This window comes from Pipistrellus hanaki, assembly GCF_964339955.1.
Source record: "Pipistrellus hanaki genome assembly, chromosome: 3".
Classification (NCBI taxonomy): domain Eukaryota; kingdom Metazoa; phylum Chordata; class Mammalia; order Chiroptera; family Vespertilionidae; genus Pipistrellus; species Pipistrellus hanaki.
The window spans coordinates 75,875,199-75,887,775 of NC_140505.1; the positions used below are offsets into that span (position 1 = coordinate 75,875,199).

A 12,577-nucleotide genomic window follows, 5' to 3' on the forward strand; every position below is an offset into this window, starting at 1 on the left:
GCCCTTTGGGCATTCTGGTTCCTGTTCTTCCCTCCATGGGCCGCGGGGAGCGGACTCCACGGGCCGCCTTCACCGGAACTGCTGACTCCGCCGCCCGCCGCCTCCCCACTCGCCCCGGCCTCCCAGCCGCTCGCCTCCCCGGCAGTCCGTCCGCAGACGCGGGGCTCAGGCAGGCGGGCCAGGCGGGCCAGGCGGGCCAGGCGGGCCGTCAGCAGACGGCGGGGTCGGCAGGGCCCGCGCTGAGGTGGGTGAGGCGGCGCGGAGCCCGACTGAGACTTCAGGGGACTCGCCCGCGGCTTCCGGGTGCCGTGGGCTGGGCTCGGGATGGGGGCGGGTTTTGGGATGGGGTGAGTTGGGGTGGGGTGGGGTGGGGTGAGGTGAGTTGGGGTGGGGTGGGGTGGGTGGGGACGAGCCTCACCGCAGGCCGCGGGCTTTGCGTGCCCAGGTGTAGTGCTGGAGGCGGGGGGCGGGGCCCGCGGAGGGCGTGGTCCGCCTGGAAGTTCCCGCGGGGCGGGGCGCCGGGAGGGGCGGGGCCCGAGGAGGGCGTGGTCCTCCTGGAAGCCCCCCGGAGGGGCGGGGCGCCGGGCGGGGAGGGGCGGGGCCTGGAGGGCGTGGTCCGCTTGGAAGTCCCCCACGGGGCGGGGCGCCGGGAGGGGCGGGGCGGGTCCGGGCGGGTGGAGACGGGGCGGCCTGGAGCCGCCTGTGACAGACGCGCTCTGTGGAATTTCCCGGTCACCCTGCACTGCTCTTAGTATTTTCAAAACCGGCGCGATGCACCCGAGCGGGCGTCCTGGACGGTAGGGAGCGAGAGGAAGCCGGGGCCGGGGTCAGGGAAGGGGGTCCCCGGAGACGGGCTGGTGGGAGGCGGGCTGCGGTGGAAGGTCCGCGCCCGCTGGGGAGAAGGAGGCTGCAGATGGGAAGCGCGTCTCCTGCAGATCGCAGGCGCCTTGTGGCCATTGCCATGCCTGGAGCATTGTGTAAATCCTGGAGAGAAATGTATGGTCATGTCAGCTTTTATCTCGTAAAAACGCGGTTTTTAAAGTGCAGCTCCGTTTCACATGCTGAACGCAAGGCCCTCGTATTTCTTATGAAGGCATGTGACCTAACAGGACAGTCATGTCAGGATTAATGATATATCACTTACTTAAATTGATACCATGTAGCTAAAAAACAGGACTTTGTCTAAGTCAACAGGTAAATTCCTATTTAAAATTCACTATATAAAAACAAAAACAGAGGAACTGTTGATTTCCTGGAAAGATGTACATATCCTTTTGGAAAATGAATTAAGAAATAGCTTTGCGCTGAAACCAGTTTGGCTCAGTGGTAGAGGGTCGGTCTGCGGACTGAAAGGTCCCTGGTTCCATTCCCATCAAGGCATGTACATTGGTTGCGGGCACATCCCCGGTAGGGGGTGTGCAAGAGGCTGCTAGTGGATGTTTCTCTCTCATCGACGTTTCTAGCTCTCTATCCCTCTCTCCTTCTCTCTGTAAAAAATCAATAAAATAAAAAAAAATAAAAAGAAATAGCTTTGCTTTAATTGTCATGATTCTCTTATGACAATTTTCTGACTTTTCTGGAAGGGGTCTAGAGTTACAATTCTGGTCACATTTTTAGCCATATATTCCTGTCGTAACTATAAGATTGATCTAATTTTGCATTCTTATTTATGCTAATATTTCTTTACAGGTGATTTTTTTTTTGGGGGGGGCACAAAAGTCTTCTTTGAAGAGCTTCGTACAATAACTGAAGAAATGTCAGAAGCAGTGTTGGTTGATCTATTTGGTTTGACATGGAACTCTCAGAAAAGCTACCAGACATTACTGAAGACATTGAATGCTGTGAGATCCCACCATGCTGCCAAGGCCAAGTTCCTTTGCATAATGTGCTGCAGTGACATCAGCTGTGAAAGGAACGGTGACCTTGATACTTATGAATTAGAAACAGCCAATGGATTATCAGCTCTCCTGAGAGAATTTGAGATTGTTAGCAATCCCAGTATGGCTGCCTCTTTGTATGCCATTAAACAAAAAATTGATGAAAAAAATCTGAGCAGCATTAAGGTAATTGTACCCATGCACCGGAAGACATTAATGAAGGCTTTTATTGATCAACTCTTCACTCAAGTTTACAATTTTGAGTTTGAAGACTTACAGGTAACTTTGAAGGGAGGTCTTTTGAAACAGTCCACTGAGGTAAACGTGATCACAACTCAAGAACTGGAAGCTGTACGGAATGAAATAGAAATATATTTGAGAAGTCTGCCAGCACTGAAAGGAGAATTAACCATTATCACATCTCCTTTGATCTCAGGTATATTACACACTATCTGTTGTTTTTCACCAGGCATGTGAAAAAACAGTCATTCTTTAGAAGTTGTTCGCGTCTTTTTTTCCTTTTTTCTTTTGTAGACTGTGTGGGCTTATGTGCTCATTACCATCAGTTGAAACATGGGAAAGTCATGGGTGGTCTGGTAGAGTTAGGGATATTAAGGGATAGTCCCTTAAAAGCCTTCTACATAAATAATTTTGCTTTATGCAAATTCAGCTTTAAGACAAATCCCCAGGCTTCCTTTAAATGATATTTTCTATTTAGCAATTCTGAAATCTTTACTCATTGTCATCATTACAAAAGAGTGAAATTTAAAACAGTCAATCTTCTTGGTTAAGTGATATTTATTATGAGCTATAGACTATTGGGAATAACAAAGACAAATGGGACAGATGATACCCTTTGAAGAGCAATAAATCCATAGGAAAGGTAAAACAAACACAAAGCAGTGTATAATAAAAACATACGGAGGTACAAAGTGCTATAAACATTAGATGCTAGATAAACAAAAGCAGGCTGAAATGATCAGGGAAAGTCTTACCAAGAGATAGGGTCTGTAATGCTTTTTATAGTCTTTTGTATAACATACTTTTAATCTTCATTATCTTCAATAGATATTTTCATACACGGATTTACTACAAGAACAGGTGGGATATCTTACATACCAACTCTCAGCTCATTCAATCTCTTCAGTAGTTCCAAGCGAAGAGATCCTCAGGTAGTTGTTCAAGAAAATCTGCGTAGGTTGGGGAATGCTGCAGGATTTAATGTGAAGAAATTTTACAGAATAAAGGTAAAATTATGTTTCATATTTTGAAAGATCTGAAGAATATTACTCATCCTGCTTATGATTAATGGATCTTAAACAAGCTACTTAGTTTTTGCATCTGGTATTTTATGTAAAATGTTAGGATAATTCTTACAGTTGATGTTTTTTGATCCGTATACCATAGCCTAAAAATCAATTCTATTTGTGTGTGTGTGTGTATTCACACATAGAATTGTCATATATGTATGCACACATATAGATGGCAATTCTATGTCGTGTGTATATATATGTATATATATGTGTATATATACACACATACACATATACACACACACATATACACACATACATATATACACACACACATATATTTGTATATATAAATTCATTCACCTGGAACTCCTCACATGTAAAAGTACAGTTAACTCTCAGAGAATATAGTATCACTGCCGTTTTTTATTTAGAATTAAGGTTCCAGAACTGTGAAAGAGAAAGGCCATTATTTTCTAAGTTAGCACCAGGGTACAGTTGATGAGATAGTGCTTTGTTTGTTACAAAATTCTAGATTTAATTGAATCTAGGAAAAGTAAAAATAACATTGACATGGTAATTAATTTCTTTCAATGAATTAGTTCATTGTGGAAAGTACTACATGTAGAGATTTACTGTCTCTAGTAGGAGGTATTCATGAAGGACAGTATTGAACTTTAACATGTTAAAGTCTGCTTTCCTTTGAATAAAATATGCAGAAATTATAATACCTAAAGTTAAATGATAATAAATTGGTATTTTACCATATACAGAAGTGATATATTTAATCAATGCTAATAATTTTAAACTGGTTATATAATTTTATACAAAATGAATATTTCCAGAAAAGCTTATGGTCTGAGAAATGCTACTTTGAAAACATTTTTATTGCACATCTTTGGTATTAGACAGATCATGCCAATGCCGTCTGGGTTATGGGAAGGAAGGAGCCGGAATCTTACGATGGAATCACCACAAACCAGAGAGGAGTCACAATAGCAGCTCTTGGTGCTGACTGTATACCGATGGTTTTTGCAGATCCTATCAAAAGAGCATGTGGGGTTGCTCACTCTGGTAAGCAAAGTGATTTATTTATTTATTTATTTATTTATTTATTTATTTAAAAAATATATTTTATTGATTTTTACAGAGCGGAAGGGAGAGGGATAGAGGGTTAGAAACATCCATAAGACAGAAACATGGATCAGCTGTCCTCCCGCACACTCCCCACTGGGGATGTGCCCGCAACCAAGATACATGCCCTTGACCGGAATCGAACCTGGGACCCTTGAGTCTGCAGGCCGATGCTCTATCCACTGAGCCAAACCGGTCAAAGCTGGTAAGCAAATTTAATTAAGCATTTAGGATTTTACCATTTTTGAAGCACAGGATAAATTATAATTTTTTTTTTTCTGGTAGGTTTAACAGATACATAAACAGTTCATTACTTTACATGGTGATAAATATAAAGATAAGGGTAGGTTCAGCATACTCCTATTATAGAAGCAGATAAAAGCAGAAACTAAATCAATTTATATTAATCAGAATAGAATTCCCCCCAAAAGTGGTACCTAGGCTGATTCCTGAGGAATTTGTAGTTTGGCTGGGCGCCAGTGTTTCTCAGGAGAGGGGCTGGGAACATTTTGGGCAAGATAATCTTACATTGCAGACAGTTTGTTTGGCTTTCGAAATTTCCAGTTGTAATTAAAAAAAAAAAAAAGAAGAAAGAAAGAAAAAGAAGAAACGCCTTCATGCTTTTCAAACACTCCCCAGGGTGTGACACTGTCCCTGAGAAGCCTTGAAGTGTAGACAGTGAGGACTAGGAAGGTGAGGCAGGTTGCAGAGAGGTGTTCATAAAGATGCAGCAGCATGCGCAAAGGTATGTAGGTTAAAAAAAAAGAGAAATATTTAGCAAGTTGCCTTTAGTTTAATATGCTAAGAACAAAGAAAGATTTTTAGATTCTGTGCTAAGGTTATGGAATTTTATTTTCTGGAGGTGTTTTAAAATACTGTTTTAGGTTATCCAGTTGCTGTATATCTATGTGAAGTGAGGGATGATCTTTTGGATTTCCTTCTATTTGTAAATTTATGACCACTTTGCTTTTTTAGGTTGTCGTTAAATAAGAAAGTGGCTAAAGTAAAAGAATTAGACCATTACGCATTGCTAAAGTTATTTAAAATTTGATTCTTATTTCCTGGATATAAAAAGGGAATGTTACTTGTTACTTTTTAGGCTTTAAAACATTTTTTAAATATCAAAGATAAAGCTGACAAAATGAAACTATTGAAAAAGAACAAAGTTAGAGGTCTCATACTTCTTAATTTCAAAACTTATTATAAAGCTACAGTAATCAAAGCAGAATGGCATAAAGAAAGATATATACATCAATAGAATAGAATAGAGAATTCAGAAATAGACCATTTCATATATGGTCAGTTGATTTTTAACCAGGTATATAAACTATACAATGGGGAAAGGATAATCTCTTTAACAAATGATGATGGAAAACTGAATATTCACATGGAAAAAATGGATGGTTATATCTTATAACATAAAAATTAACCTAAAAATTAATCAAAGAAGTAAATGTAGAGCTAAAGCTATAATACTCAAAGAAGAAAACAAGTATAATTTCTTATGACCTTGGATTAGGCAATGGTTTTTTAGATATGACAATAAAAGCACAAGCAACAAAATTAAAAATAAATTCAATTTCATAAAAATTAAAATTTATCTGCATCAAAGGACATGATCAACAAAGTGAAAAGATAGCTCACGGACTGGGAGAAAGTATTTGCAACTTATATATCTGACAAGTGATTAATATACAGAATATATAAAGAACTCCTACAACTCCACAACAACAGAAAACAAATAACCTATTTAAAATATAGGCAAAGTATTTGAATATGCATTTCTCCAAAGACAATATACAAATGACTAACAGCATGCGAAAAGATGCTCAGCATCACAAATAATTAGGAAAATGCAAATCAGAACTATAATGAGATATCACCTCATACCTATTAGGGTTGCTAATATTTTTTAAAAGGAAAATAACTAGTGTTGATGAGAATGTACATAAATTGGAACCCTAATGCACTACTGGTGAGAATGTAAAATGGTGCAATGCTGTGGAAAATGGCATTGTGGTTTTTTTTTTTAATTTTTTAAATAGAATTACCCTATTATCCAGCAATTCTACCTATGAGTATGTATCCAAAGTAATTGAAAACAAGGTTCTCAATAAGGTATCTGCACTCCCTTGGTAATAATAGCATTATTCATTATAGCTAAGATGTTGAAGCAACTCAGGTGTCCGTTGATGGATTAATACATAAGCAATGTGTGCTATATACATAAAATGGAATATTATCCAGCCTTAAAAAAGAAGGAAATCCAGCCCGGCTGTTGTGCTGAATGGTTGAGCATAGACACATGAACCAGGAGTTTGAGGCTCCATCCCTCACCTCCCCTCCCCACACACCCCATCAGGGCACATGCCCAGGTTGCTGGCTCAATCCCCAGGAGAGGGTGTGTAGGAGGCAGCCGATCAATGCTTCTCTCTCATCATTGATGTTTCTATCCTTCTCTCTCTCTCCCTTCCTCTCTCTGAAATTAATAATGACATATTAAAAAAAAAAAAAAAAAAAGGAAATTCTGATGCATGCTACAACATAAATGAATCTTGAGGACATTATGCTAAGTGAAATAAGCCAGTCACAAAAAGAAAAATATTGTATGATTCCACTTACATGAGGTATCTGGAGTAGTCAAATTCACAGAAACAGAAAGTAGAATGGTGGTTGCCAGGGACCAGGGAAGGTGAGAAGGGATATTTATTGTTTAAAACTTGTATATCCTATAGAGTTTCAATTTTTGAAGATGAAAAAGTTGTGGAGAGTTGTTGCACAACAATGTAAATAAGCTTAACACTACTAAGTGTCTCTTTAAATTGGTTAAAATTATAAATTTTATTTTATTTTTTACAATTTTTAAAAATGAGGGGGGAAAAGTGAGGGAGGAAGAGAAAGAGAGAAGAATAAGAAGGCATAATGCCAGTGGAAACTAAAAGTACAGGACATTTTTAAAAGGAAGTGGAAGGGACACCCCATTAAATATCTTCTGTGTCAGGGGCTATGAATAATATACCTCATTTAAAAGCCAGTATTTTAGTTAGTTAAGTGATTAGTTAGCTCAATTTTGTGATTCATTTATTATTTCTGGTTTTAGAAAAAAAACAAAACAGAAACTGTGCTTATCTTTAACTTAGATAAAAATTAAAGTAAAATTGCTCTGCCTGGTGTGGCTCAGTTGATTGGAGCGTTGTCCCTTATCAAACGGTCTAGGGTTTGATTCCCAGTCAGGCCAGTTGATGTTTCTTTCTCTCCCTCTCTTTTCCTCTCTCTCAAATAAATAAATAACATATCTTCAGATGAGGATTAAAAAAAAATTAAAGTGAAATTTTGTTATGTTTTAACTGTCCTTATCTCTTTTTCTTCTTATTTACCAGGTTGGAAAGGTACTTTGCTAGGTGTTGCTATGGCTACCGTGAATGCTATGACAGCAGAATATAGTTGTAGTTTGGAAGATATTATTGTCATACTGGGACCTTCAGTAGGACCTTGCTGTTTTACTCTTCCAAGGGAATCTGCAAGTGCATTTCATAATATTGATCCTGAATGTGTGCGGCTATTTGACTCACCAAATCCCTATGTTGACATTCGTAAAGCCACCAGGTATGTTTGATTTCTTTTCAGAACTGCAAGTTTTCAATGAAAATTAATTTAGAGAACAATTATTAATTCCAAGAAAAATTCATTTGGCAAATATTGAAATAGATGACAAATACATGTACACAAAAAACTAATTTAAATATGAAATCTGTTCTCATCTAAGTTTTAATAACAGACATTTTCCTGGCTAGTATCTCTTTGATTTAAAAGGGAGGTTAAAGTTCATAGAGAAAAGTTGGAATGTGTTTTACTTCATAGTTATCCCTTAGCTAAATTCTCCTAAATATAATTAACTATCAGGAAACTGATATTTTAAAATTCTTTGTATTCTCTTACTAGAGGAATATACTTCTCAGCAAAAATATTAGATATTATAAACACATAGTCACTTTCAAGTTTTTTATGGCCCCTTAACATTTTTGAATTTATGATGTTTTGCTATTAATAGCTGTTAACATTATTGTCTTTTCTACAAAGGAAAATTGATGTCTGATTTGAATCATGTTTTTATTTTACTCAGCTAAACCTTGCCTAGGTTCTGTCTCATTTAGCACATTAGCAGAGAGGATTGAAATATGCTCTTAAATGTTACTTGCAGAATAACTATCACTAATTGATAGTCACATTTTATATCATAAAGTTTTATGGAGAAGCAAATTCTCTGTGAAAAAATTGGCAATAGGAGAAAGAATATAGGATCAAATGACTTAAAAGCATGCTCTATCTGAATCAAAGGAATCTTGTCTATAAATAACCTGGTAACTTTTAAAAAATATATATTTTATTGGTTTTTTTACAGAAAGGAAGAGAGAGGGAGAGAGTTAGAAACATCCATCAGCTGCCTCCTCCACACCCCCTGCTGGGTATGTGCCCACAACCAAGGTACATGCCCTCCACTGGAATTGAACCTGGGACCCTTCAGTTCTCAGGCCGATGCTCAGGGTCAGGGCTACCCAGATAACTTTAAAGTTTCTTCTAAAATAAGAACTTGATTTTTATTACAAAATTCTGTACCCAGATTATAATTGCAGTACAATAAGAAAGATTCTAAAGTTTATATATGAATGTAGGTGACAAATGGTGATAAAATCTACCCTTTCCTGACTAGTCCATGTTCTGTAACTGAATAATAGTTTGCATTGTTCCAAGCATATCCTTCCCAGAATTCTTTTATACCAATAACCGTACTTATTTCATATTGCTTTGGCTTTTGGTAAAATGAACTTGCTATCTTTTGAAAAATCTTCATCCTAAGGATTCTTCTAGAACAAGGAGGAATTCTACCACAGAACATCCAGGACCTAATGCAAGATCTCAACCTCTGTACATCCTGCCATCCTGAGAAGTTCTTCTCCCATATCCGCGATGGCCTTAATTTTGGTACACAGATTGGCTTCATATCAATTAGAGAATGAGGTACAGTACCTTCTTTTTCCTCTCTCCCCCCTTCTCCTCTCCCTCTACTCTCTCTCCTTCCTCTTCTTTTTCTCTTCTCATTTTAAAAAATAATTATATTTACCTTTAAGCCTTTATTCTTATAGGAAGAATTAAGTTTCTTCTTTTTAGTAAAACAGCAGTGGTAGAAAAGATACTTTTCAGTGGTATACTCAAATATAAAGAACAGCCACTACTTTTCCTAGTTAGTGAAAAATAATCAACTAGGCATATGTTAAAGATATTGAAATAAAATAATTGATTCTTTAAAAAATATTTTGTATGTATGCCCTTTATCTCTCCTATCTAGTTGACATCTGTACATTTCTAATCATGACATCCCTTTAAAAAAATAAATTTGGGGGCAATATTGGTTAATAACATTATATGTTACCTTTATAAAACATGGAATGTATATTCCATTGTGTGCTCATCACCCAAAGTCTGATCTTCTGTCACCATGTATTTGACACTCTTTACCCTCTTCATCCTCCCCCCACTCCCTTCTCCTTTAATAACCACCATACTGTTGGGTGTGTCTATGAGTTCATCTGTTTGCTTGTTACTTTAAAAAAATATATGTGTGTGTTTTTTTTATTGATTTCAGAGAGCAAGGAGAGAAAGAAACAGATAAAACAATGATGACTGGGAATTGTTGATTAGCTGCCTTCTGCATGCCCCCTATGGAGACAGAGTCTGCAATCCAGAAATGTGTCCCTGATCAGAATCGAACCAGGAACCCTTCAGTCCACAGGCGGACGCTCCATCCACTGAGCCAAACCAACAAGGGCTGCTTGATACTTTTTGTTTTATATTTCACATATCACTGAAATCATATGGTTCTTACCTTTTTCCATCTGACTTATTTCACTTAGCATTATACTCTTAAGATTCTTCCATATTGTTGCAAATGGAAATATTTCATATTTTTTATGGCTGTGTATATTGATCATACCTTCTTTATCTAATCATTGTTTGAAGGACACTTAGGTTATTTCCATGTCTTGGCTATTGAGAATGGTGCTGCAGTGAACACAGGTGTACATATATCTTTACATATAAGTATTTTCAAATTTTTCAGGTAAATACCCAAAAGAGGGCATGCTGGGTCATAACATCCTTGTACCTTTTTTTATAAGTACTGAGCGCTAACCAATTGTACCACTGGAGCTCCCTTGTACCTTTTTTAATTTTTTTTTTTTTTTTGGTTTTGAGAAGGAAAATTTGCATAAGTATTCTAAAGTCTAGAATAATACATTCTCACATATACAAACTAGCTTGGTTTTCAACCAGATTTTTACTAACTGATTATCTACAATAGGAGTTGGCCAATTATCTCTAAAGGGCCAGAAGTAAATATTTTAGGCTTTGCAAAACACACAATCTCTGTCTGAACTATTCAACTTTGCAGAATAAAGGCAGACAGGAATAATACAGAAACAAATGAGTATGGTTGTGTTTTAGTAAAACTTAATTTACAAAAAAATAGGTTAGGAGCCAGGTTTATAGTTTGCTGACACTTGATCTACAGTCATAGAGCAATATTGAATGCAATTTCAACATATTATCAATTATTAGATTTTTAAAAGTTATAAAAAAATATTTCATGACCGTGATTTAACACTGACCCTTTAGCATAGATCTATTTTTCCTTAAAGTTACATTTAATTGAATTAATCTCTTTAGTCTTCAAAATGTCTTTAACCCTTTAACATACAAAAGAGTTTAATAAACTAAATGATACTTACTTTGATATTCTAGTAGTATTAGTAAGGATCTCATATTTAATTTTTATTTATTTTTACAGATACTTGACTGGATTTTTAGATAACTATTTTCTGCCTGGCTGCAAGAGAGAAATTTAGTTGTTTGATTTACTTAGCACCAAAAGGATTACAATGGAAAATTCATGTTTAGGGTAAACATTCATTCTTATCTAAAGTCCAATGATTTTTTTTTTTATTCTAACAATAACTGACAAAATAATCAGTGGGATGTGGTTATACATTTTATATAGGTAAGGATTATTTTTAAAGTTTGTTTCTCTGTTTGTTATATAAATCAATACTATGTCTGTTCAGTATTTATTGGATATCCTCACTCAGTCTTTGTGTGAAGCTTGGGGTGAAATCAAAATAAGTAAGACTTTTTCCTTTTGAGTATAATACTGTGGAGGAGTAAAAACTTTCTAATACTTAAATTTAATTTTAATAGTAGGAAAAGTACAGAAGAAGGAAGGATTAAAACTACTTGAAGGCAAGATAAAGAAGATGTTGCAGAGAAAATGACAGATTACATGGGCTTGAAAAATGTACAGGCTTTTGACGAATAAAAACAACCATAACAGATTAAGGGAACACCATGAACTAGGACATGAAACTGGAAGTTTACAACATGTTCTAGAAAGAGAAGGATGTGGACAGAAATTACTGAAAAAAACAGGTTAGGAAGATTATTTAGGATCTCAAATGCCATGTCAAAGAGTTTAGAGTTCATTTCTGGGCAAGGAGTAGGCATAAAATGTAAGGGAGTGTTTTAATATCCTTAGCATTACATTGAGAAAGGTTGATAACTTTCTAATTTTTCACTGAGCATTACTTTGTTTGAAGTTTACAAATTTACAGAATATTTAACTTTATGTATGAAAATATTCAAAACCCAAATAAAATTTTTTTGATTATCTATGATTTGGGATTATCTGTACCAAAACATATACCGTAGTGAAAAGTTGTCTTCTTCGGTTTTATTCAGTGAAAAGTATGGATTCAGTAACTCAGAAACAAAATGACTAGGTTCTAAGTAATCATACTGCCTCTATAGGATCTTTATCACCCTTAAGCATTTGTATATAAGTTTCTGGGACATCTAGTCTAAAACCACAATGATATATTTTTTAAAAATTGTTTTATTTTTTAAAATCCTCACCCAAGGATATTTTTTTTATTAATTTTAGAGAGAAAAGAAAGGAGATGGAGAGAGAAACATCAATGTGAGAGAGAAACTCGATCTATTGCATCCCAACTGGGAATGGAACCTGAAACCTGGGTATGTGCCCTGATCAGGAATTGACCCTATGACCTTTTGGTATACAGAACGATACTCTGACAAATTGAGCCACAGGGGCCAGGGCCACAGTGATGATTTTTAATAAGTTTTATTTTGTTTTCAATCTAAGCACTTAACTTTGCATAGGACATATCAGTTGTAGTTTTATTAAGAAGAGAAATTAATTTTAGAAATCAAACAAGAGTTCATGATATGAGTTTTGGAGGTACT

At 36.7% G+C, this 12,577-nt stretch overlaps 1 protein-coding gene across 3 annotated transcripts; it reads left to right on the forward strand.

Moving 5' to 3' along the window:
• Window positions 1-138: 138 nt before the first annotated feature.
• Window positions 139-11,988, forward strand: LACC1 (laccase domain containing 1). Of its 3 annotated transcripts, none has more exons than XM_084876563.1 (7): window positions 139-244; window positions 1,690-2,313; window positions 2,946-3,124; window positions 4,039-4,204; window positions 7,645-7,870; window positions 9,123-9,283; window positions 9,909-11,988. In XM_084876563.1, exons 2-6 carry the CDS (start codon window positions 1,755-1,757, stop codon window positions 9,280-9,282), a joined length of 1,290 nt encoding a protein of 429 aa, XP_084732689.1. In that variant the 5' UTR covers window positions 139-244; window positions 1,690-1,754; the 3' UTR covers window position 9,283; window positions 9,909-11,988. The 3 variants fall into 3 exon arrangements, with proteins under 3 accessions (XP_084732689.1, XP_084732690.1, XP_084732688.1); XM_084876564.1 differs by having other exon boundaries at window positions 195-248; XM_084876562.1 differs by lacking the exon at window positions 139-244 and adding an exon at window positions 658-797.
• The last annotated feature ends 589 nt before the right edge of the window (window positions 11,989-12,577 follow it).